Source organism: Chroicocephalus ridibundus, chromosome 15 (genome assembly GCF_963924245.1).
Source record: "Chroicocephalus ridibundus chromosome 15, bChrRid1.1, whole genome shotgun sequence".
Lineage (NCBI taxonomy): Eukaryota > Metazoa > Chordata > Aves > Charadriiformes > Laridae > Chroicocephalus > Chroicocephalus ridibundus.
The window spans coordinates 378,260-401,718 of NC_086298.1; the positions used below are offsets into that span (position 1 = coordinate 378,260).

Here is a 23,459-nt window from a genome sequence, read left to right on the forward strand (position 1 = left end):
ATCCACCAGAACGGGTTTGTCCTGCTGCACAGGGTCCCCCGGGGTTAATTCCACAACCCATTGCCCCGGTGTGGGGAGAAATTTCCTTCTGTAAAGCGATAAAAACAATGGCAGGTTGGATCAGATACCGGGACAACCTGGAAGAGCAGGAAGGAGGTATGCGTGGGCCAAAGTAAACACAAATGTGCAGGTGGAACAGCAAATTCACCATTAAAAAAGCTCCAGCATCCCAAAAGCGGAGGCACAGCAAAGACTGCTCCATCGGGGTAAGATGTGCTACCAGGAGAGAGGCAGAGCTTCTTATTTTTAGGGCCCCACTTCAGACTTCAATACATAAGTATCCACCAATATGTTCTCCAGAGAAATGCAGTTTTACAGTCATTCCCTGGACGAGATGAAAGGCTGGGTAGTTTAGGGCTGTGGCATGACTGTTACCACACGCTGCCCTGAGCCGCTGCTGTGATAGCTGTCATCGGCAGCAGCAGAGGGGAATTTATAACAGGACAGAGCAATTTCTGGATGGTTTCTAAGTGGAGCACTTGCAGCATCTGTCACACTTCCATTTAAGCCCCTACATTTAAACTCCTTGTGCTGAGACCCCATCAGCTGGAAGGGCGGGAGCTGAGACTGGACGGCGTGACTGCTGTTTCCAACCAACACAGATTCTTGCTCTGCAGACCCAGGCACGTCGCAGAGCGAGCAAACCAACCCACCACCCCCCGGACAGCTTATTTTAGCTTCCCGCCCGCCGCCCTTCTCCCAGCCCTCGTGACAGCCAGCAAGCTGCCAGGCGGCCACCGGGCTTCCTGCTCACCGGCCTGTGAGGGAAAAAACAGTCTGGAGGAAAGAAAAGTAACTTTGTGGGAAGTGCCCGGCCCCCTCCAAAGCAAACAGAGCACGTCCTCAAGAGGCCCCGTAAGCAGTGAGATGGAAAACAGGATGGCATCTCAGAGCTGGGAAGATCAAACAAGATAGCCCTTCCCCGAAGGAAAATCCGCTGCGTCTGACCGACCACATCCCCACGCCGTTTGTAGCCTCTGCCCAGAGGGTTCCTGGGCACAGACGCATTTCTGGGTTGACACTTTGGTAGCCCACTGGAAGTAATTCCCTGCACCCGCTCAGCTTTGGGGCTGAAGGAAGGGGTTAACACCAATTGCGCTTGATGAACGGGACAGTGACGGGTAGGTAGCACCAGACCTTGGCATCTGGACTGTTGGTTGAACAGCTCCTGGTCTGGTTTTAACCGAGCCCCGACCAACAGTTCCTGGGTATGGTCTGGAAACCTGCGCTGGCTGGGAACAAGCCCACGCTGGCTGTGGCACTGCTTTGGCCGGCAGCGTGACAGGCAGTGGCGGGCCGTGTCGTGCGGGCTGTGCTGTGTGCTGGGCAGCAGCGTGCAGGCACTGAGCCCACACCTGGTTCCCCACCAGACCTTGCTGTCCCCCAGGAGAACACAGCGGCAGGGGCTCACAGCAGCTGCTCGAATGGGGTCACCGGGAGAAAACCTCACGGCTGCAGCCACCATGTGTCCTCTTGCAGAGTCAAGATTCACATGTGAACATCTGCGTGCTGCTGAAGTCAGCACGGGGCTTCATCTGCTGCCACAGTCAGCCAGCATCACCCGTAGAAGGTCAGTGTCATGCAGGAAGGTGCCCCAGTCTCCACCAGCAGCACCCCGTTCCCCCAGTGGTCCAGTGGTCTGCTGTGACCTCTCCTCCAAGGGAGGCAACGCAGGTTGGTGGGACACACCAGCCTTCCAGGGGACATCAGACAGCCCGTGCCCTCCCCAGAGAGGGGCACTTGTGCCCTGGGTGCCACCACACCAGAGCCATGACCGCCAGTGCCTGTGGGCCAGCAGTGAGGGAGAGTTGGGCCAGGCTTGAACGGCCCCTGGTCCTTCCCGGTAGCTTGGAGGAAGGAGAACTGAACGACTGCGTTGCTTATGTTATAAAAAAACAAATATGGCTCTGTCAATCAGAGGAGTCTGGGCTGGCCCCAAGATAAACTATTCAGTGAGGGGGGGGAACCAAAAAAACCCAAACCAAAACAACCCCCAAAAAGCCTTTTCCAAGAATTTTCAAAATCTCCCAAACCTCGTTCACCCCACCGTGCCAAGGCTGAAAACACTGACCTGTTTCGCGGCAGCCTCTTGAGGGCACTTTGCCATGAAAGCGCGGTGAGACCGGAGCTGCACCGGGCGGCTGTATCCCAGCTCGCTGTTGCCAGAGCAGAAAGCTCCACATGGAGGAGCGAGAGTATTTCGGCTGAACCACCAGACACAGTCAATGCCAGGGATTCTTTCGGATACCTCTGGATTGTTTTCTTGGTGGGATAGACCTGCCAGGCAGGGAAACGGGACAAGTGACATTAAGGTCCTTTTGAATTCTCCCTATTATTCCTGGCTGTTCCAGCAAGCCCATAGATGTGGGAGGAACCTAGGGAAAACCTCATTTTCCTGCAGATTTAGCCTTCGCTGAGCAAAACAGCCCAAGACCTGAGCAGTGTCACATTCAGTGCCTTGTTTCTGGAGCAAAAAGGGGAGGGATGATGCGCTGGTTCCTTCTCCCTGTATCCTCCGCAGGTGTGAACCTGTTCAGTCAGACACGGCAAAGCCAAGCAGAGATGTCAAAACAGGTAGGACAGGTCTGGGAAATGTATGAAAATAAATGGTTTAAAGAAAAGCAGGCTGCGAAAAGCCCAACCGTAGCGCAGAGGAGACCAGCCAGAGCAGGTCCTTGATAGAGAAGAGCTCAATGAGGGTCTCCAGGGGCTGCTGTGATTTACCTGGCAGCCTGGGTCTGACAGAATTACAGAATCACAGAATCTTAGTAGTTGGAAGGGACCTCTGAGATCATCGAGTCCAACCACAAAAAAAAAAAAAAAAAAAAGCGCACCCACCTACTAAACTCCACACCCACAACCCCACACACAACACCCCACCACAAACAATAATCTTGGGCACTAGAGCATGCCCTGAAGAGCCATGTCTACACGTTTCTTGAATACCTCCAGGGATGGTGACTCCACCACCTCCCTAACGCGGCTGACGCGGCTGAGAAACTCCAGAGAGGAGAAGTGTCAAGAATGGGCTCGGGAGCCTGCAGGACCATGGTGCTGAAGACACCCGGGATGGAGTCCCAGTGCCTGTCCCGGACAGGGAAACTGATGGTGAGGGGAGCACAGTGAGGGCCACCTGGATGGGAGGGCTTGAGGGCCAAGCGTCTGACACCCTCTCCCTTTGAAACCGGTTCAGAGCTAAAGGGAATCACCCCTGGCACGGGGAGGTGTCCGTGGCACAGGCAGCCTCACAACCTGAGCACCTGGACGATGGCTAATCGCCCTTTCTGGCCATCACCCTTCTCCAGCACACTCACTCCCTGACGCTCCTTCTCTCAGCACCATGAGCATCAAACCGGGATGGGGGCTCTGGAGGTGCCGGCTCGTGGCTGCCCAGGGCCCTCGAGCGGTGCCTGTGGCAGGGGATGGTGACACCAGGGCTTTGCTGTTTGCTTTGTTGCAATGCACCATCTGACAGAGGGAGTTTGCAGAAGATGGCAGCACCTTTCCCTAGGGCTAATGTGCTGCTGCATCTAACAAACACGGCAAATTTCGGTATAAATTAGAGAAACCCATTCTCTTAACAATACCACAGAATCACACAGAATCACAGAATTGGGTGGGAAGGGACCTCTAAAGGGCATCCAGTCCAACCCCCTGCAGTCAGCAGGGACATCTTCAACTAGATCAGGTCGCTCAGAGCCTCATCCAGCCTGGCCTTGAATGTCTCCAGGGATGGGGCCTCCCCCACCTCTCTGGGCAACCTGGGCCAGTGTCTCACCACCCTCAGTGTAAAGAACTTCTTCCTCATGGCTAATCTAACCCTGCCCTGCTCCAGTTTAAACCATTGCCCCTCGTCCTATCGCTACCTGCCCTTGCAAACAGCCCCTCCCCAGCTTTCCTGGAGCCCCTTTAGGGACTGGAAGGGGCTCTAAGGTCTCCCCGGAGCCTTCTCTTCTCCAGGCTGAACCCCCCCAGCTCTCTCAGCCTGTCCTCACAGCAGAGGGGCTCCAGCCCTCTGAGCATCTTCGTGGCCTCCTCTGGCCCCGCTCCAACAGGTCCATGTCCTTCTTGTGCTGAGGGCTCCAGAGCTGGACACAGCACTCCAGGTGGGGTCTCCCCCGAGTGGAGCAGAGGGGCAGAATCCCCTCTCTGGATCTGCTGGCCACGCTGCTTTTGATGCAGCCCAGGAAGCGATTTGCCCTCTGGGCTGCGAGTGCACATTGTTGGCTCCTGTCCAGCTTTTCACCCACCAGTGCCCCCAAGCCCTTTTCCGCAGGGCTGCTCTCTGTCCCGCCATCCCCCAGCCTGTATCGATAGCGGGGATTGTCCCGACCCAAGGGTAGGACCTTGCACTTGGCCTTGCTGAACTTCATAAGGTTGGCTCAGGCCCACCTCTCCAGCTCGTCCAGGTCCCTCTGGATGACATCCCGTCCCTCTGGCACATCGGCTGCACCACTCAGCTTGGTGTCATCATAGTATGAATACCAGTTCATACTAAGTTTATAAGAGATATCTAAATCCTGTTTCTCTCACATTTGCCAACACTGGTACTTTTTCTTTCCTGTTTTCTCCATGTCCATGGTTCCTTTGGGTCCAGCTCCTGCTGGCTAGTGGCTGCTGGTGCGGCACCAGCCACAGCACTGGGATGCCCGGCCTCAATTCCTACTGGAAGCACCCACTTCCCCCACAGCACCAGACAAGTCAAGCACGCAGGACCTCTTGGTGCTGACGCAGAAGAGCTGGACATCCCTCTCCCATGGGGATGCTGCCGGGGAGAGGGGCTGGACGGACGCTTCTTGGCAGTGTGCAAAGCTGGCAGCGAGAGCGAACACCACGTTCGGGGGGTTTGTTTTGTTCCCGTTCACTAACAGCGTTTGCTCTGGAGTTTTTATGTTGTCCCATATCTGTTCTTTACCTGCTGTGCGAGCCAATAGCACACAGGGCAGAGGTATTTCCAAGTTTGTTGCATTAATGTCTGACGTGCAGGAAGGGTGCTCGTCCCAAAACGGGAGCACACCTTAGCTTCAAAAATTTCCCTTTTTATATTGGGAATATATATATATATTTTATAAATACCAATTATTACATATTCTAACAATTAATACATGATCATTGTTACTCTCTTTAATGACAGGTGGAGATTTCTTCACTTCCTATGTAAATTAGTGTGCAGACTCTGTTTTCTTCTTCCGTTGTTCTCTTTGGAGTAGGTGGTATCATTTGGGGCGGTTGTCCATGAGTTGGTGGTCACCACCTCTCCCTGCCAAAATTACCTTTTTCCTACTTCTCTTCTAATCTTGGCAGTTCCGGGTGGTTTTCTCGGTTTGCTGACCAGGCCTACAGTTCAACGCTCTCTCGACAGGGACGTCCTGCTTATCAACACAGATACATTGTCTAGTAGTTAGTGCCTTAATTTAATCTTAGATCAATCATGTCTCGTTGCTGTTTCTCTATAAATGATCAAATGGCGTTGGGGCTGTCTAGAGGACTTTCAGCAGCAGCGGCAGGTTCCCTTGGTTGCTTCAATTACATGTTATGTTTCATTTTTCTAGTTAATATCAGTTTGACTACAACATTTATGATGATTCTGTGATTCTATGATATAGGGGTGTGAGGTCTGCAGGTTAACGAGAGCCACTTGCCGTTCTGCACCGTTACCGGCTCTTCGAGGGGCCAAAACCCAGCTGTCCGAGGCTGGTTATCACCACCGGCAGCAGAAGCACCCATCGCAGGCGGTTCTGCCGGTAAAGAAGGGGCTCTGCGAGAAAGGAGGGTTCGTACCGAGGGGGCTGGGGATGGACATCGGCCAGCGCGGCGCTCCGCGGGCCGGGGTCACCGAGCCGTTACCGGCGGTGCAAGGGCTCGGATGGCGGCGGGATGGAGGAGGAGACACCTCCATGGGCCGGCGCCGCTCTCGGCCGGGGTGGGGGTGGGTGTGTGTCCCGGTCCCTCTGGAGGGACCCCTCGCCCCCCGGCCCGGCCGAGAGCGGGGCGGGCGCCGCGGAACTCAAACCGCCGTCCTGCCCCTCAGCCAATGGCCAGCGCCGCAGCCCGACACCGACCAATGAGAGCGCGGAGCCTCCCGCCTCCAACCAATAGAAGCGCGGGGAGGGCGGGGCGGCGAGTAACGCTCGGGAGCGGCGGCGGCGGCGGCGATGGCCCCGGAGCGCGGCGACCGGTCGCTCCCCCCCACCGGTACCGAGGGGCTCCCCCGGGTGTTCCTGCAGAGCCTGCGGACTCTTTTCGATATCCTGGATGACCGGCGGCGGGGTTACGTGCACCTACGGGAGATCGAGTCCCGCTGGCGGGGAGCCGAAGCCCGGGAGCTGCCCGCCGGGGTGATGGAGGGGTTGCGGCGGGCGGCACCGGCCAGCGGGTACCTCACCTTCGAGCGGTTCGTCCTGGGGCTGCGCGCTGCCCTGCCCGGTGCCGACCCCCCGCTGGAGAGCGGCGGCGGGCGGCGGAGCGCGGAGAAGCCGCCGAACCCGCGGGGTGCTGAGGAGCGGCGGGGGAAGAGCGGCGGGCAGCGGGAGCCGGGGCACGGCCCGCACCGCGGCCGAGGTGAGCTGGGAGCGGGGGCGGGGAGGAACCTGCCCGGCTCGGTACGGGCAGCGCCGGGGCGCGGGCAGCGCCATCGCCGGCGGCTCCAGGCGCGCTGGGGGCCGGGGGCTCGCTCGGGTCCCCCCGGCGGCGCAGCCCTGTTCCCCCCGCTGGGCTTAAACCAGCAGCAAGCTCTTCCCGCGGGCCTGGTGTGAAGCTCCCCAAAAGTTCCTGCTGGTTTTGGCTTGGGCTGTGGTGGGCTTTGAGCCGACGCGCGGGTAACGCAGGGCGGCGAGCGTGCGGCTCCCGTCTGTGCTTCCCTTCGCATCTCCTCGTGTGGGTGCTTGGCTGTTTATAGTGGTGATAAGAAGAATTAAGGGCTTTACCATAACGTGGCCGTGGTTGTCCCCTGGTGCAAAGTCTGTAGGTGACCTTCCTCGGGGGTGGGTGGTCTCAGGGATTCACGGGGCCTCCGAGAGCTGAGCAGCTTCACCGGAGCGAGGGCTGTTCGGATAATTCCGCAGCACTATTTACGATAACAAATAATTAAGCAACAATTGAATGGGAAAGCGGCACCAGGGAGATGTGCTTTGCTGTCCCCAAGCACTGTCTGGGTGGCCAGGCCAGCGCTCTGTCTGCAGAGCTCACCACCAGGTCCCTGGGGACTCTGTCCCCTCCTCGGGACCTGGGGTCCCTGTGCGGGGTCTGCCAGGCCCCCTTACCCCCGGGTACCACGCTGACCTTGGCAAGGGGAGACTGTCACCGCATCTTGATTTGTGGCTGGGCAGTCAGAGACGTTATAAGGAAACCAGGCTTCTGGACTTATCTGGTGTAGGTAATAATTCTTTATCTAGAGCTGTGGCTTTGAGATCTACGGACACAAAGGTCCGTGTGAGGAGCTGGTGCTTGTTATTACAACACTTGAGCGTGATGACTTCCTCTGCCTTGGGAAAGTTGTCTGGGCTGGCTTGCTTTCCCTTCCCACCCGCTCCCTCCCAGTCCCTTCTTCTGCTAGGTGGAGAAGAAACTGTGGTGGAGGTTCTCTGCTTTCTGTTTTGCCTCCAGACTAATCACTGGAGCTTCATCTAAGGGAATATTATTAAGCAGGCTGGCTCTTCTGTCGTCAAGAGTGTAAATCTGGAAAAACCTGAAAAAATCCTGCTTGGTAAATAAACAACAAATTGAAAGCTCTGCCCTGGAAAGGAGCAAGCAGATGACTACAGCAACTTTCTGGTTGCTGAGATCTTTCCATTGTAGGCTGATGTTATGCTGATGTCTGGAGCCTGCGGGCAGGGTTAGTGCCTCAGCCCTTGCTGCCAGCTTCCCGCAGTGCAGGGCAGTATTCTGGCAACAGGCCTGAACTTCAGGTTGATTCAGCAGCTTAGTGAACGTTATAACTCAGCCCTTGTTCTATCTCTTTTAGCTCCAGATCCTGCACAGCTGCCCAGTGCGCCCTGCCACCGCGGAGGGTTTCCTGGGGAGCGGTTGAAGGGGTAGATGTTCTCCACAGCTGGCTGCGAGGGAGCTGGGCACCGCCGTGGCAGGACACGGCTCTTTCTCGCTGTGGAGAAATGTGCTGAGAGCTGCCCGGGGGTCCAGGAATCCCTGTCTCTGTTAAGATTACATCGTTTGGGCTCGAGGCTGCTCTGAGGTAGCTTCTGTAAGAACCCAACCAAGGGCAGGGAGATGGTGTATCAGTGCTCGTCAGCTGCAAAGAGTCTGAGTAGACTCCCTGCCTGTGTTTTGGGGGAAGGAGGTGGTCACAGGATGCCACCCTAGCTCTGCTTGCCGGTCCAGGGGGGCATCTGCACGCGTCGGAGGCGATTTGGATGCGAATCGTGGCAAGAGGGCAGAAGCTGGGGCCAGGTGATCCTCCTGGTGTATCCAGGGGTGCAGTGAGCCAGTGGGACAGCGATTCTGTCCCCTCTTCCCTGCTAACCTCCACTAGCCTATGGGCAGAAGTGCTTCTGAATAAGTCCCTGCTCAGAGTCAGCTTCCAGAAGTTCTCATCAGCCTGGCGGTGCTGGAGCAGCCCATGAGCCGATGGTGGGCACCAGCCTCAGTTGCTGGGGAGCCAACAGCATCCACCAAGTGCAAGGGCAGTGCGGTGAGCCCGGACACGGAAGTCACCATGATGGCTTCCCTACCTCTGGTGCCTAGGTGGCCCGTCATGGCAGCGTCTGAGTGTCTAGGTGTTGGGGATCTTTACCCTTATGGTTCCCCTGAGAGCTGAGACCTGGGGAAGTTAAGACACAGAGCAGAAGGTGCCTTGCCCAGGAGGTCGGTGGTGGACCTGGGCACGGCCTTCTCCCCCAGCACAGCATTGGCTTTGCTGCTGGGGTGGCCTGGCTCTAGCAGCTGCCTGGAGAGCTGGTGGCTCTGGCAGGAGGAGGGGATGGTTTGTAGGTAGCTGTTATTGTCTGGACCATTGCCAAGGACAGGGATATAAACGTGTAAAATGCCCACGAGGTGTCATGGTCCTGGGCACTTGCTCTGGCTGGCGAACGTTGGGCTCAGGCCCTGCAAGGGACAGAGAAGCTCTGGTGGGCAGTAGGCCAGCCCATATCTTGTGGCAGGGTCACTTCCACCTCCGGTGAGCTGGTCCTGCTCTTTGCCTAAGAAGAACTGATCCCAGCTCATCAGCGGTGTCCTGTTTTAGCTACTACCTCGTCAGCTCAGGTGCACAGAGCTCAGTTGTTTGACCAGGGAGCACCTTCTTACCACAGGCTCAACTTGGGCCAGCCTGGCATTTCCAAGTAACAGCAGCAAAAACCTTTTTAACGTGTTGTTTCTACCCTGCAGCTCTTCCCAGAGATGCTCCTGGCTTTGCTTTGGGATTCTGCCTTTTGAAGCTACCCTTGGGTTTGGGGCTGTTCCTCAGGTTCCCAAGCAGGATGTGCTACGGGTCTGCTAGGAGAACATGTATGTGGTTGCACCGGTCTTGCTGGGTTCCTCCCAGGTAGATATGGGCACATGAAACCGAAGACAGTTGGCAAAACAGATGAGTGGGCGATGGCAAAGACTTTGCGTTTATTGACGCACTGGAGATGTCTATGCTGGACCACTTGCTGGTGGGAGCAGTGGGATGCTGTGATGGACAAGAAGGAGCGGCACACAGTGGCAGGCTGAGCGAGGCGCTTGCGTAGCGTTCCCTGCTGCGAGTCCAGCTCCCGTTGCAGAACAGATGCAAACGCGGCAGCGCAGGCAGCCCCGGTGTGGGGCAGCTCCCCCAGACCTCGTTGCCTTCAAGGTGAGGGGTGGCTCCTGCGGCCATGGCTGCCATCTCTTGCCTCATCTCCCATCTCGTCCATGTCTGTGAGACTTGTGGAGGAGCAGGCGGCGGTGTGCCCTGTCCCAGGACTCGCAGCCCTTTGTGCCTGCACAGCTGGGAGCGGACGAGACCTGTGCCAGGCAGCTCTGGCGCCTGGGAGCCAGTGTGTGCCCAGCCCATGGGAGAAGGACGTGGAGATGGGTGGGGGTGCCTGGCAGGTACGTGGGGAGCGGTCCCAAGGAGGAGATGTTTTCCCCAGCTGCCTCACTGCCTGCCTTCGCTTGCTCTTGTTTGAAAGCCGGGGTGGGAAAGAAACTCTTGAGGAAAGCTGTGCTCAGAGAGTGGGGTGAGCCGCAAGCGCGAGGGGGGAAGCAGGAGGCAGGGCCTGCTGGGGACTCGGCAGGGGACCGGGGCAAGAAGGGAGGTGCGGCAGGTTTGCTGCCCGGGCACGTCTGGGGAGGGTGCTGGCTGCACCCTCAGCTGCACGGGCACCGCGGTTCGGGGCGGCAAGGCAGAGCTCGGCCAGAAGTGGGGATCTGAGCTGGCTCGGCCGGGGCTGGGTTTCTGGCGAGTTTGCCCGGGTGGGCGGTGCGGGGCTTGTGCTGACTTTTCCGCAGGTGCCCAGCCAATACCTGGCTTGGTGTACAGGCGGCACAGGCAGGGGGTGTCTGATCCAGCCTAAAACCTGCCCGTATGAACTTAATCTGCAAAAATAGGTTATGCATGGATTTGCACCAGCGTCATGTGTTTGTAGTAGGTCCGTCTTTTGCAGGATAGGATGTTGGAATTTTAGTAGGACTTTGAAAAACCTACAGCCTGATTTACTCTATGGTTAGCCCACAGACACGGGGGTTTCGGGGGGGTGGGGAACGGGATGGACATCTGCATGGCCAAGTGCATCAGCGAGCAGGAGCTGCCTTCAGGAGGAGTCGGGTTCCTGGCAGAGCCTGTACCATCCAAGCGGGAGTCCCGTGAGGACAGGAGGAGGGGAGGCATTATCACTTGCGGTTGAGTTGACTGGAAGCTGCCTGCTTTTTGCAGAAGATCACCACCGAGGTCTGTTGCCAGCCTGGTGCAGCCAAGTCAGCCGTTGCTGACGCCTGCCCTGCCCGTACAAAGACGCGAGCAGGTGCTCGGGCCGGTGCTTTGCTCAGCTGCTCCCTGCAGGGTCTGTTTGCGAGCCCACCCTGCAGATTGTCCCATAGAAGTGGCCGTGGGGAGGCTTTTGTTGCAAGCAGCTGGTGGCCTCATGCTTTCCTCTCTTACAGGCGGTGATGCTAAGGCTGCTGCGCAGTCCCAGGGAGATGGCAGCCATCCAGGAGCTGGGGACACTCGGAGGCATCAGAGGGGACGTGCAGAGCACCGCAGACACACCATCACCAATGGCGTGGACTTCAGCATGGTAAGGGGAAAGCCCCGTCATGGGCTCCAGCAAAAGGGCCCGTGGTCCCTGCAGGAAGGTGGGCTGCAGGGGTCCCTCTCTGGTGACACCCGCTCTGTTTGGGCCGTCTCCCCACCCTGCATGTGTGAGCTGTGTGGTGTCAGGCACATCCTGATATTTTGGATACAAAGCTCCACTGACATATGTGAAGGTACATCTGAGCCGCTTTCTTTCCCGAATAGTGCTAGACAGGGAGGAGGCGCGTGTTCCCCTGCCTTCCCCTGGAGCGGGGTCAGCCCATGGCGCCAGCGTTTGACTGCGTGGGTGCCTTCCCCCAGGCAAAGACTTGGGCAGGGAAAGGCAGACGTGTAGGTGTAGGAGCAGGTGGGTCTCTGGGCCTTCCAAGCACTCCAGTGTCGGTTGGGTACGCTCTGCGCTGGCGAGTGGTGGTACTGGGCTGTGTCCCCTGCCAGATGTTCCCTGGAGGGCAGGGCTCAAGCATGCTGATCCTCCTGGCTCCCAAGAGACCTTTTGCCAGTAATACAGAGAAATCAACATCGAATTTAGCTGGGCAGGCCAGGATGGAGGGGTCTGCTCCCCTCTCCATCCCCGGGTGGAGAGGCTTGGATCAGATTGCCTGGATGAAGGGATCTGCACTGCTCCCAAGTGGGATGGAGGAGCTGCCTGGGCATGTTGCCCACAAGCTCAAGCTAAATTTTCCTGGGAAGAGAGCCAGGCCCCGGCCTGCAGGATGAGTGATTGGTGGGACGAGCTCTGGCGGGTGTCGGAGCTGCTGCTGAGGCTGTGACTGTCACCTCTGCACTTCCACTCCTCGCGCCCTGGTGTCACCCGGCTCCCTGAGGCCAGCAGGGCTGACTGGTGGCGCGGGCAGCATGGATGACAGCCTGGTGCTGGCCGCAGGGGATGTAACATGCTCCGATGCCTGGCCTGGGGAGGGGAATTGGTGCACGCACGGTTTGCTGGCCTTGCAGCCATGCGCAGGGTTGGGGTGGTCTTTGGCTGAGGGGTCTCTGCTGAGAGGTGCTGGCAAGGAGTAATAAATGTAGAGGTTTGCATCTGGGAATGGGGGGGTCTCTGGCTCTCAGGGTTTTGGTGGCTGAGGGTTGCTGCTTGGAAGAGGGGAAGGTCTCTCCTTCCCTGGCAAGGCTCTTCCCTGCGCGTGCAGCTCCAGGCTGGAGCCCATCACTGCCAGGAGCTCCAGGTGCTGCCCGGTACCGGCGATAAGGAGCTGGTGGCCAGCACATCTCGTCAAGAGCTGGGGTCTGTTCCTCAGCACTGCCGCAGGCGCTCTTTTCCTGGGCTTGTGTTGCCCCTGCCTCTGCTTCCCCAAGTTGTGGTGGGGGCAGTGGGAGGGAGGTCCTCTGCTTTTCTTTCCCCCTCCTCATGTATGCACTGCCTTTCGTGTGCTCCTTCCCCCAGGGTCCCTGTCCCTCGCCCCCAGGTGAGAAGCCTTCCCTGGCAGGAGCCTTTGGGTACTGACCCCACTTCTGCCCGCACAGAGACAGCTGGAACAGGCTTAAGTCCAGTGAGGACTGAATCCCTGTGCAGGGTGGTGCTGTGACCTCCCTGCTGGTGCTGGGAGGATGCTGGGTCCCCCAGAGACAAGGCACTCAGCTGTAATTAGGCTAATTTGGCTAAAGGGGAATGGGAGCGGCCGTGTCCATCCCGAATCCCAGGGTGCGCTGGGATGGGTTCATTCTGGGCAGCGAAGCGGGGGCTGTGCTGCAGCCCCAGGCCCTTTTGCACTACCACAGCTGGTGTCCGCTCAGCTGGTGCTTTTTAGACAGTCCATCATCGATCGGCCTGATTTCCCCGTGGCCACAGGGGGTAGCTGGGATGAGACCTTCCATGAGAGGCTGAGCACTTTCATTTGCAGGCGGGCCAGGGTACGGCACTGTCCCCTCCCCTTCTCCCCCGGGGAGCACCAGTGAAGTCCAGTGCCCTGTCTCCCTCCTGCCCCGGAAGCTGCCTCTGCCCCCAGAGCATCCCATCCTTTGTGAGATACCATCCGTCCCTGCGCCCAGCGGAGCTGCCGATGTCCCACTGCTCTGTGGGATGCTGCCTCTTCCTCCGGTCACGGTGCTGGCCAGCAAGCCTGGTGGGACCAGGGCAGGCCAGGCAGCCGCCGGATGCAGCCCGAGCTGGGTGGGGGTCCTTGCCACATACAGCACATTCTTCATGCCCCTCAGCAACAGCCTGCGTAGCACCAAGGCTCTGCGCTTCTTTCTGTGGGTACGGTAAAGCGGGGCTGGGGTGGCGTGGTGGGGTGGCTTCGGGGCTGGCGGCGGGAGCGGGGAAGCGCTGGTAGCCTGAAAAAGGTCTTGGTGCGGTCTCACTTGTCCCCAGGAGTGGGGATCCGTTCAGGGTCACTTCTGAGCTGAATTGCCCGTTTCTAGATGGTCTCCAAAGCAGCAGGAGAGATTACTGAGCATCCAGCAGCTTCTGGGCGATCAAAGTCCCACTGGTGCCCGGAGGAGACTCTCCTGGAGCCCAGTCGTGCTGTGAGCGGTGGGGGCCGGGCTGCGTTGTGGCAGAGGCAGCAGGGCAGGCAGCTCCAGGGTGCCTCGGGGGTGCAGCAGAGGAGGGAGCAGGCTGCTGGTGAAACGGGGCAATACGTTTCCCCCTGGCTTTCCAGTCTGCACGTTTAGCTTGGCTGCTTGCCGAAAGCCGTGTGTGTTTGTGCTGCTGGCTGATGGGGGGAATCGGGGGATTTGGGGAGCAGCTGCAGGCCCTGCCCTTGCTGCATCCGAGGTGGAGAAACCCGCTTTTGCAGCAGGGAGCAGGAGGGTGGACTGTCCTTGGCCTGCTTTAGTTGTTCTCCCAAACCGGAGAACTCTTCCCGCAGAGCAGCATCAGGCAGTCCCTCATCTCACTCCTCCGCGGCTTTGTGTGGGGAGAGGGGCTGGGACCTTGGCTTGTCTCCGTATCCCTCTGCGCCTCGTGAAGAAGCCAGCTGCTGGGGCTCGGCGGAGCCTTGGTGGGGAGGGGGTGACGCCTCTGTGTGCTCTGTCCTGCAGCTGAAGCACATGAAGGAGCTGGAGCAGGAGAAGGATTTCCTGCTGCAGGGTCTGGAGCTGGTAGAGCGCGCCCGGGAGTGGTACCACCAGCACATCCAGTTCATGCAGGAACGCCAGAGGCTCCTGGGGAAGAACAAAACTAGTGCTGTGAGTCTGGGGCTTGTTATTGGGGTGGGTCTGGGGCTGCTCCGTGGGTTTGGAGAACTGGGCTGGGACTTGGCCGGAGCTGGAGCCAGCCCTATGATAACCCCCAGCCTCTTCTTCCTCCCCATCCTCAGGAATTCCTCCCTGAGGGCAGCCAGAGCCACCTGGGATGCCTGCTCCCCAAGCTGCAGGAGGTGAACCGCTGCCTGGGTGACCTGCTCTCCACCACCGGCAAGGTGAGATCAGCAGATTAGCAGCATGTGGTTGGTTCTGTGAGCTTGGGACCCATCCTGTCCCCTGCTTATGCTGGTGACTGGGCTGACATTGGAGCTGCCACAGTTGCCCTGGGCTCTGGGGAGGTGACTTGGCTCTTTGAGCAAGATGGGGGATGGCCAAGAGGACAGCACAGCTGGTGCCAAGCTGGGCTGAAGGACGCTCAAGGCATTTGGGGGACTAAAGGAGATCCCCAAAAAGATGTAGCCATTGTCAAGTGAGTAAGGAAACCATCCTGCTGAGGTGCTGAGTCAGCCCTCCTAGAGCTGGCTGTTCTGCCGGGCTCCTGGCAGGAACTGGGCACGCCACCAGGAATGCTTCCCATCTCTGCCTGCCTTGGTGGAGACCCTGTGATGGCCTGGGCTGGGATCTCAGGCCAGTGCTGTGCCTCTCAGTTCCCCCTGTGCCACAGAAGCAGCTTCTGGCCTTGGAGAAAGCCTGGGCAGGACCACTGGGAAGGAAGCTCAATGTCTCATCCCTGCCCTTCGTCTTCTTTCCAGCCAGGGAACTCCTCCTCAGCCCTGAGCAAGCTGGTCCCTGTGGCGTCCCCAGCCTCAGCAGGCTCCCAGCAAGCCATCAACATGCTGAAGGAGCAAAACCGGCTTCTCACCAAGGTGAGTGGGGGTACGGGGGAGGAGATCCCCCTGGGGAGGGGCTGGGGTAGAAGGAGCGGGGGGATGAGGCTGGGGAAGGAATACAAGGCAGTGGAAAGTGTTCCTTCAGCTTGGCCACCCTTGGTCATCCCAGCGTGTGGGCTCTACCTAGAGACCCCCCATCACACAGCTGTGCCCACCTGTTTGCTGGGTGAGGATCCGTGGGCAGGGATGGGGCATCCCTGCCAGAGGGAAAAGGCGTTGCAGGTCGTGAGCGGGTGCCGACGCGGCGGCTGGGGTCTGGGAGCAGGGCTGCTGGGGAAGGGGCACCCACCATGCCCCTGCCAGGGCTGGGCTCACTGCTGGGGTTCCCATCCCAGCACCAAATGCCGGTGTTTTCCTCTCTGAGCAGCATTTTCCTCCTCTGTCCCGTGCAGGAGGTGACTGACAAGAGCGAACGCATCACCCAGTTGGAGCAGGAGAAGTCTGCGCTGATCAAGCAGCTCTTCGAGGCTCGCGCCCGCAATAACCATGAGACGAGCCAGCTGGACTCTACCTTCATCTAGCGCCTGTCTCCCCGCTCCCCGTCCTTGAGCTTCCCCGGGGGTTTCGTGGGACTCGTGCCCAAAACCCATTGCACCCGTTACTCCAGGTGTCGTACCTCGACACCGGTGCTGCCGGTGGCATCTCTGTGGGAGGGAGCCGGGAAGGCACTTCTCTGACCCCATCTGGGGAGCATCCCTGCGCTGCTCTGCTGCTGGGCTTTCCAGCCGTGCTGCTCTCAAGCTGCTCCTTTTCTGTCTCTAAAGGGACTGCAGGGACTGTACCCCCACCCTGTGATCCCCAACGCCCGGGGGCAAACGGCCGCTGCCCGTGCTGCCTGCGTGGGGGGGCAGCTGCTGTGCCCTCGGCCTGCCTTAGGCTGAATTTTGGCCACTCTTAGAAAAAGATGATGCATCTTCAACGCTCCTGCTGGCATCTCCAGGCAAGCCTGGCCGTTGAAGGGCGGCTTGTCCCGCTGTCAGAGGACAAGATTGAAAAATCCGATGGGGCACGCCTGGCTGCGCTCTGCCGCCTGAGTTCTGACTGCCAGGGACTCTATCCCGGGCTAGAGCAGTGCCCGAGCTGATGCTCCTCCTGGAGTAATCCCTCTTCCCAGTTTGTGGTAGTGATGCCATAGTCGCTGTTTACACGTCTGCAGGCTCCTGTAGTTAATGAGCCATAGACCCAAACGAGGTAGACGGTACCTCTGAGCTGCTGTTTCAGGTTGTTTGCAGGTTGAGGCTGACACCTCTGCATCCCTTTATTTGGCTTGGCCTGGCAAATGTTTCTTTATCACTGCCGGGTTTATAATGTTTTTTCGTGATGACTTCAAAAGGAGAGGTGATGTCCTACAGCGTGAGAATGCTGACGCGAGCCTGACTTCACGGATGGGCTTTAGGACAAGGCTTTGTATTTAACTGGATGTGGGCAACGGAGCGGAGGCTGATGGGCTCTTTCCTTTGCACATCCCCACGTGGAGAAATGGCAGCTTCGCCTCTCCTGGTGGTGGGTGCCGGCTCCCCGGGGCGACATCCTGAGTGCGAACTGCACCCCTCTGCAGGTCTCTTGGGGCAGTGGGGGTGGTCTGAGTGTGGGTCCTGTTAGACTGGAGCATCTCAGAATACCTCCTCCTTCCCGCCCAGCTCCGTGGTGCTTGGGCTGAGTGATGTCTTCCACTGTAGCTCGGTACGTGGTGTTTATGGTACTTTCCTAGGAGATCCTTGTGAATCCCCACGGAGCACAGGCCTGGCCCTCCATAGCTCCAAGACCAGGACCTTTCTCCCCAGGGTTGTTTCGTGCTCTGACTCTCCCGGCACGACGCTGTGGCACGATGCACTGAGCTGGGCAGAAGGTGCTGGACCTGCCCTGGGCTGGGCACCGTGCCGACCAGTTCCTTTCTCGCTCCTGTTTTTATCTGTACAGTGCTGGCTGTCCTGTCCAGCTCCTGGCCTTGAGGTTGACCTTGACCTGAAGCTCGCTGCAAGGCGCAAGTCCCTGCTCTGCCCTTGTGCCTGCTGCCCTGTGTCGGAGTGGGGATGGGCAGAGAGCCGGGGAGAGGGAGGAGGACGAGGAGCAAGGCCATGGCTTGGCGTGTCCCCTGCCTGCAGGAGTAGGGTGTTAGGTGTTCCCTGGGCATCGGTACTGCTGTCTCTTTTCATGATGCCACCTCTGGTGTCCGGTGCCTGTTCTGCCTGAGGTTTGAATAAAAGTGACCCTCTTTATGAGGAGAATCACCTGTCTGTAGGGATAATAAAGTGGGGTGAACTATTTAATTTATCCTTCTGTCTCTCTGCCTAAATCAGCCTATCTGCTGCTTCGGACTGTCCTGTCCCAGGGGCTGTGGCTTGAGCTCGAGGAGCCCAGAGGGTCTCTGGTCCAGGCCGTGTTCCCATGCCCTTTCCCATTCCCTCCAGGCTTCCCTGTGCTCTGGGGCTGGGGACCCCTGGTCTCTCCGTGCTGCTGTGGGTTGGGGTCGCGAAGCCACCTGCACCCCTTCCAGTGCTTGTAGCTTCGTCCGTCCGCTCCTCCAGAAGCCGTGCTGGCGATGCTGGTGTAGTTCACAACCTCTTATTTCTTCTTAAGCCCCCTCCCTGGGGGCTGGCCCCCCTGGCTGTGGGCAGTGGTGGCCGCGGTGCTCTCGGGGACAGCCGGAGGGGACCCCGCTGTCACAGCGCAGTGGCACACATCCCCCTGCCCTGCGCTGAAGGGGGCAGCACCTGCTCGGGGCAAACCTGGGGGCTCTACGTGGGGCACCTTCCTTTGCCCCTCTGCAGGTTGTGGGGTGAGCTGGGCCCCCAGCACCCTGCAGAGCCCTCCGGGCTTGAGCCGCCCCTGTCGGGAGTGGGGTCGGGAGGGGGGCCTGAGCCAAGTCCCCCACAGCTGGCAGAGGGATCTTTGCTGCTGCCTCTTTTAAGTGGTGCTTTAGGCAGCCATGAGTCCCAGACGGGGCAAGGAGAGGGACAATAATTGCCCTCGATTCCCATTTCATGACTCTGCTTGGATGCAGAGGGCTTTCAAAGGAAAGAGCGGATCACTGTCCCCGCTCAACACCGCCCTGTGCAGAGCCAGGGCAGCTCTGCCCCTGCCCTGCAGCTGCCCCAGCCCCGGGGAACGTCCTGGATGTGGGATTCCTGTGGGACACTGCCAGGGGAGCGACGGCCCTGCTGGGATTGGGGTCCCCCTGTGAGCTGCAGGGCTGGCCTCGAGCTGCCATGCTGCTTCTGGGTCCCTGACCCTCACCTGTGTGTCAGGGCTGTGTCCGCTTCGGTGCCCTTAACTGCGTGGGCTGGCACTGCTCCTGGCCTGCGCCTGGAGCCACGAGGCTGGGGTTTGTGGCCAGGGCTGTAGGCGATGCACCAGGTGATGCGAGTAAACATCTTCCCTTCTCCTCAGGCTCTGTTCCCCCTAGAGCTGGCTGTGCCCAGAGCTGTGAACGTGCCTCCAGGGCTCTGGTCGCAGCTGGAAGGTGCTGGGTGAAGCTGTGGCCCGCACCGGGAACAGCTGGAGCAGGTCTCTCCCGTCCCCGCCAAGGCAGGTCCTGCCAGCCTGCCCCAGCTGGGTCCCTCTGCGCTTGACGTCGTCAAACCTGGGTGCAACACCATGTAGAATGAGAATTAGGAAGAGGAATGGAGTGGTTTGGGTTGTAAGGGACACTTAAAGGCCATCTAGTACCGCCCCCCCCCGCTGTGAGCGGGGACATCTTCAACTAGATCAGTTCGCTCAAAGCCCCGTCCAACCTGGCCACGAACGTTTCCAGGGATGGAGCAGCTACCACTTCTCTGGGCAACCTGGGTGTTTCACCCCCTTGTTGCAAAACGTTTCCTCCTTATATCTAGTCTAAATCTTCCCTCTTTTAGTTTAAAACCATTACTCCTTGTCCTCTCGCAACAGGACCTGCTAAAAACTTTGTCCCCATCTTTCTCACAAGCCCCCTTTAGGGACCGAAAGGCTGCAATAAGGTCTCCCCGGAGCCTTCTCTTCTCCAGGCTGAACCCCCCCAAGCTCTCTCAGCCTGTCCCCACAGCAGAGGGGCTCCAGCCCTCCCAGCATCTCCGGGGCCTCCTCTGGCCCCGCTCCAGCAGCTCCGTGTCCTTCTGCTGTCGGTGCCCCAGCGCTGGGGGCAGCACTGCAGGGGGGTCTCCCAGAGCGGAGCAGAGGGGCAGAATCCCCCCCTCGCCCTGCTGCCCACGCTGCTGGGGATGAGCCCAGGCTGCGGGGGGTTTCTGGGCTGCCAGCGCACGTTGCTGGCTCACGGCCAGCTTTTCACCCCCCCACACACCCCCGAGCCCTTCTCTGCAGGGCTGCTCTCCATCCCTCCATCCCTCCATCCCCAGCCTGTGCTGATACCGTAGGCAACACTCATGTCACCGGGCATTGATCACAGGTGAGACCGTGGGGGGGGGGCCTACTGCCGCAGCCTGGTGATGGGGGGCTGTTAACAGCTGCAGGGTGCACTTGGCTCTTGCCTGAGCTCAATCTGGAGATGTGTACGGCCCCCAAGCTGCCCTGGGGGGCACAGGATCTCATCCTCTGCGTGCTCGGCCACGCAGTTTGGGAAGGATCCAGTCACCCAGGTCTATTTGTAGTTTCTCTCTCTTCTCCTGCCCAGCTCCATGCCCTTCTCATGCCCTTGGAGGCTGGGCTGCATGCCCAGCTACCCCCTTTAGAAAAGGGCTGCTGTCCCAGCAGAGCAATTATCCCAAATGCCAGCAGGAACAGCCACATCATGGGCCCCCAGCCTGTACGTTTTGTGCTGTTTGCTTTTCTCCCCTGCTGCATGGTCAGAAACTGCCCTGGGTCGTTTGCAGCAGCTCCAGCACCCACCACGCTATCAGCCCACGCACACTGCGCCCACTGTCCTGCTCTCGCCAGTGCGAATCCCTGGGAGGTGAACTGAGGATGCGATGACCTGGAGAAGCCCCCGGGTCCTGGGGCTGGTCCTCACGGGGCCAGGGAGCCGGGGCTGTCTTGCCTAAGGGGGCGCCTAGTGCATCTCAGACCTGAGAACTGGCACCCGGTACCTCTTGCTCATCCCCTTGGCCCCTTGTTGTGGGTCTTCTCCTGCCCCAGACCCTCCCTACGCCTTGTTGCCACAGCCCTGTCTGCATCCCAGGCTCCAGCTCGCCAGCCCTTTTCTCCTCTTGGAAGAGGCAAAACCGCCTCCTGCCTTAGCAGCGTTACCCGGCGCGTGCAGGGGTGTGAACAGTCCCCGTTCCTCCTTCCCGCCTGCGCCCATCGGAGAGTTTCATTTTCCGCTGGTACTTGAGGGATGGTGGAACAAAAATCGGCTCCTGGGTGGCAAGGGGCCGGGTCCGCCCTCCCCCCTGCAGGGGACGGCAGCGGTGGGTGAGCCTCTGCCCCACCATCCGGCTCCTTCCCGGGGGAACGCTGGGGCCACGGCAGTGCCAGGTGCCCCCAACATCTCCATCCCAGGGGGAATGGGGCAGAGCATCCCGGCTCTGCTCCGGTGTCCTGCCAGGGCCCTGCCGTGTCTGATGGCTCCTTGCGGCCGTGACCCCAGCCTGGCCGGGCGCTCACCGCCGCCCGCGCAGCCTCCGCCACGGTACGGCTGATTGAAGGCAGATGCTCCCTCCGCGGGGAGACCCGGTGTGACGGGGAGGGGTGCGGCTCACCAAATTCCTGCTTGCTCTGCAGCTGCGTGCCACGGGGACCGTGACTGTACTCCCCACATCGCATCAAGAGGCAGCTGCCTGGGGCAGACAGCCACCCTGTTCCCTCGCTCCAGAGAAGCAGCCGCTGGGGATCAGAGCAGGGCCTGGGGTCCTGTACAGCACCCTGGGGGGGGGGGGGGACACGCTCACTGCATGGGTGACCTTAGACCCAAAGTGTCCCCTTGCAGGACCCCGCTGTGGCGGAGGGTGCAGACACAGTGGAGGTGGCCCACTCCTCCTGCCCCGCCATCGGGACACCTCTAGTCACCTTCCCAAAGAGGTGGGGCCGAGCGGGGCCATGCCGCGGGCAGGGACCGGGGGCTGAAGGGGCAGAAACGGCTGCATGGGCAGAGAGAGCCCGCGCTGGACGTCGGGCTGCAGCCACGTCCCAGGGAGCGAGCAAAACCCACCCGTGCGATGACACCGCTTAACTGCTCTGCCTCAGTTTCCCCAGCTGTAGGCAGGGTCTGGGCACACGGAGCAGCGCATCCCCGCGGCAGAAAGCCCGGGCAGCTCCGTGCCTGCGCAATTTTAAAAACCGAGCATTTTTCCTTCATTCGTTCCCACATCCCGCTGCGTCCTGGCCCAGCAGAGACAGGGCAGAGAGGACACATGGCTCCCACTTGCCCTGCGGCCGTATTCAGGGGCCAGGGCTGGGATCCGTGAGTTCTGCTGCCCCAGGGGGGCTCTCCTGGGCACATGCCCCCCCATTCACCCCCCAGGGCATCCCTGCAAGGGTCTGAGGGAGCCCCCCCCAAATCTTCCATCCCCCGCCACAGGCAGCCAGGGACACCCCATCCTCAGACAGGTCCAGGCTTGGTTTCTTTTGGCTGCTGAGAGCGCTCTCCTGCCCATGGTGGAGGTCTGGGGGGTGTCTACAAGTCTAAGAAGACACCGGGTAGGGGCATGGTGGCAGTAGGGATGGGATGGCCCCCAGCCCTTTACCCTGGGCAAAAAAAAAAAGAGAAATCGTTATCAAATCTTCCTGTCAAGAACGTGACGGCAGGCAGGGCTGCCTGCGCCGCCTGCACCAGGCATCCTGCAGCCACCGCCGGGCATGGGCCACGGCCACGGCCACGGCCACGGCGCTGCGTTCCACAGCAGGGACCCACGGGGCAGAGCTCGGGCACAGCGGCGACAGCCCAACGCGAGCAGGACATCCCAGCACGAGCTCCCCAGGGCCATGTCCCTGGGTACGGCCTCCAGCAGCACCACAGGTGGGCAACTGGGGCAATGGAGGGGCCCGAGGGAAGCAGAAACCCAGCCACACCACGCCGAGAGCGTGCACCGCCGTGGGCCGGCTTTCCCCCTCATGCTGTCACACACATACGCAAAATATTTATCCGTATTTAGCGCTCAGGGTGCCCCGGAGTGACGCCATAGGCTCTGAGCAACCTGATCTGGCTGAAGATGTCCCTGCTCCTCCCAGGGGGTTGGATGAGGTGGCCTTTGGAGACATCCATAAGAGACGGAGTGTAAATTCCCTGCCGAGGGGCAGGAGCCCCTCCAAGCCTTCAGTGGAACGCCTCGAACACTCGCAAGGAAATAAATAACGCAGGCCTGGCCTTCAAAGAACCGATAAGGCTCACGCTTCTGGCGCCTGAAAGTGTGGGAGACCTGTCTGGTGAAGCCAGGATAGTTCTGCCACTCATGTGGTGAGCTCGCTAGTTCTCAGTTCTCAAGGCCATTGTGTCCGATGAGTGACCTTTGCTTCATTATCTGCGAAAGGCATATGGAAGCGCACACCCTGCATATGCCAATGACGATTATAGAGATCATGCTAAACATGTATGACCATGGCACTCGTCTCTCCACCCACGTTGTGCCACACATCACCTGGGAGAAGGGAGAAAGCCCAGAGGAGGCTGTCCTGGGCAAGGGGGGTGGGCCGTGCTGATTCAGCAAACAGAAAAGGGGAAAATAAGTGCCCCTAGGGAACAAAGAAGAAATGAAGGAGAAGATTGTGCCTGGGAAGATTCTTCCCAAGAAAGAAGGTTGTGCCTGGGAAGATTTTTCCAAGAAAGAAGTTGTTTATGCCTGGGAAGATTCCCTGAGAAAGAGGCTGGAACCAGGGCCGGTGATCTCTTTATCTCTGTCTTTTTCTCCGTCTTTTCCTTTCTCTATCCCTCAGTTTCTCTTTTCTCTTAGAATTGTTAAGTAACGGTTAGAGTTGTGAAGTAACGACCTTAAGTACGACCTCAAATACCGCTCGCCGTAAGTTGTCCTACAGCTGTTGTTCAGTGACGCGATGCACACCTCACCACTTGCCATCATTTGTTATGTACCTGACCACTTATCGTGGACTTGTGAAGACCGACACTAACCATTTTGGTAAGCTAATAAATGTTTCCATGTGGGCCTTGAGATTTATCTCACCTTAGTCTGCACGGTTGAGAGTTTACGAATCTGAAGTCACTCACCCTCCCTCTTTCCTGGGAGTGGGAC

The 23,459-nt window shown here is 59.2% G+C and overlaps 1 protein-coding gene across 1 annotated transcript; it reads left to right on the plus strand.

The window, feature by feature from the left end:
* The first annotated feature begins 6,190 nt into the window (after positions 1–6,190).
* SAPCD2 (suppressor APC domain containing 2) lies at positions 6,191–17,597 on the plus strand. Its single transcript, XM_063353077.1, has 6 exons — positions 6,191–6,621; positions 11,140–11,273; positions 14,291–14,437; positions 14,569–14,670; positions 15,208–15,321; positions 15,738–17,597. The coding sequence occupies exons 1-6, from the start codon at positions 6,216–6,218 to the stop codon at positions 15,864–15,866; spliced, it is 1,032 nt and encodes a 343-aa protein (XP_063209147.1). The 5' UTR covers positions 6,191–6,215; the 3' UTR covers positions 15,867–17,597.
* The last annotated feature ends 5,862 nt before the right edge of the window (positions 17,598–23,459 follow it).

Coding starts and splice junctions, on each gene's coding strand:
- SAPCD2 (XM_063353077.1), top strand. CDS start 6,216: ATGGCCCCGGAGCGCGGCGACCGGTCGCTCCCCCCCACCGGTACCGAG. Junction 6,622..11,139: donor CGGCCCGCACCGCGGCCGAG/GTGAGCTGGGAG, acceptor CCTCTCTTACAG/GCGGTGATGCTAAGGCTGCT. Junction 14,671..15,207: donor TGCTCTCCACCACCGGCAAG/GTGAGATCAGCA, acceptor TCTTCTTTCCAG/CCAGGGAACTCCTCCTCAGC.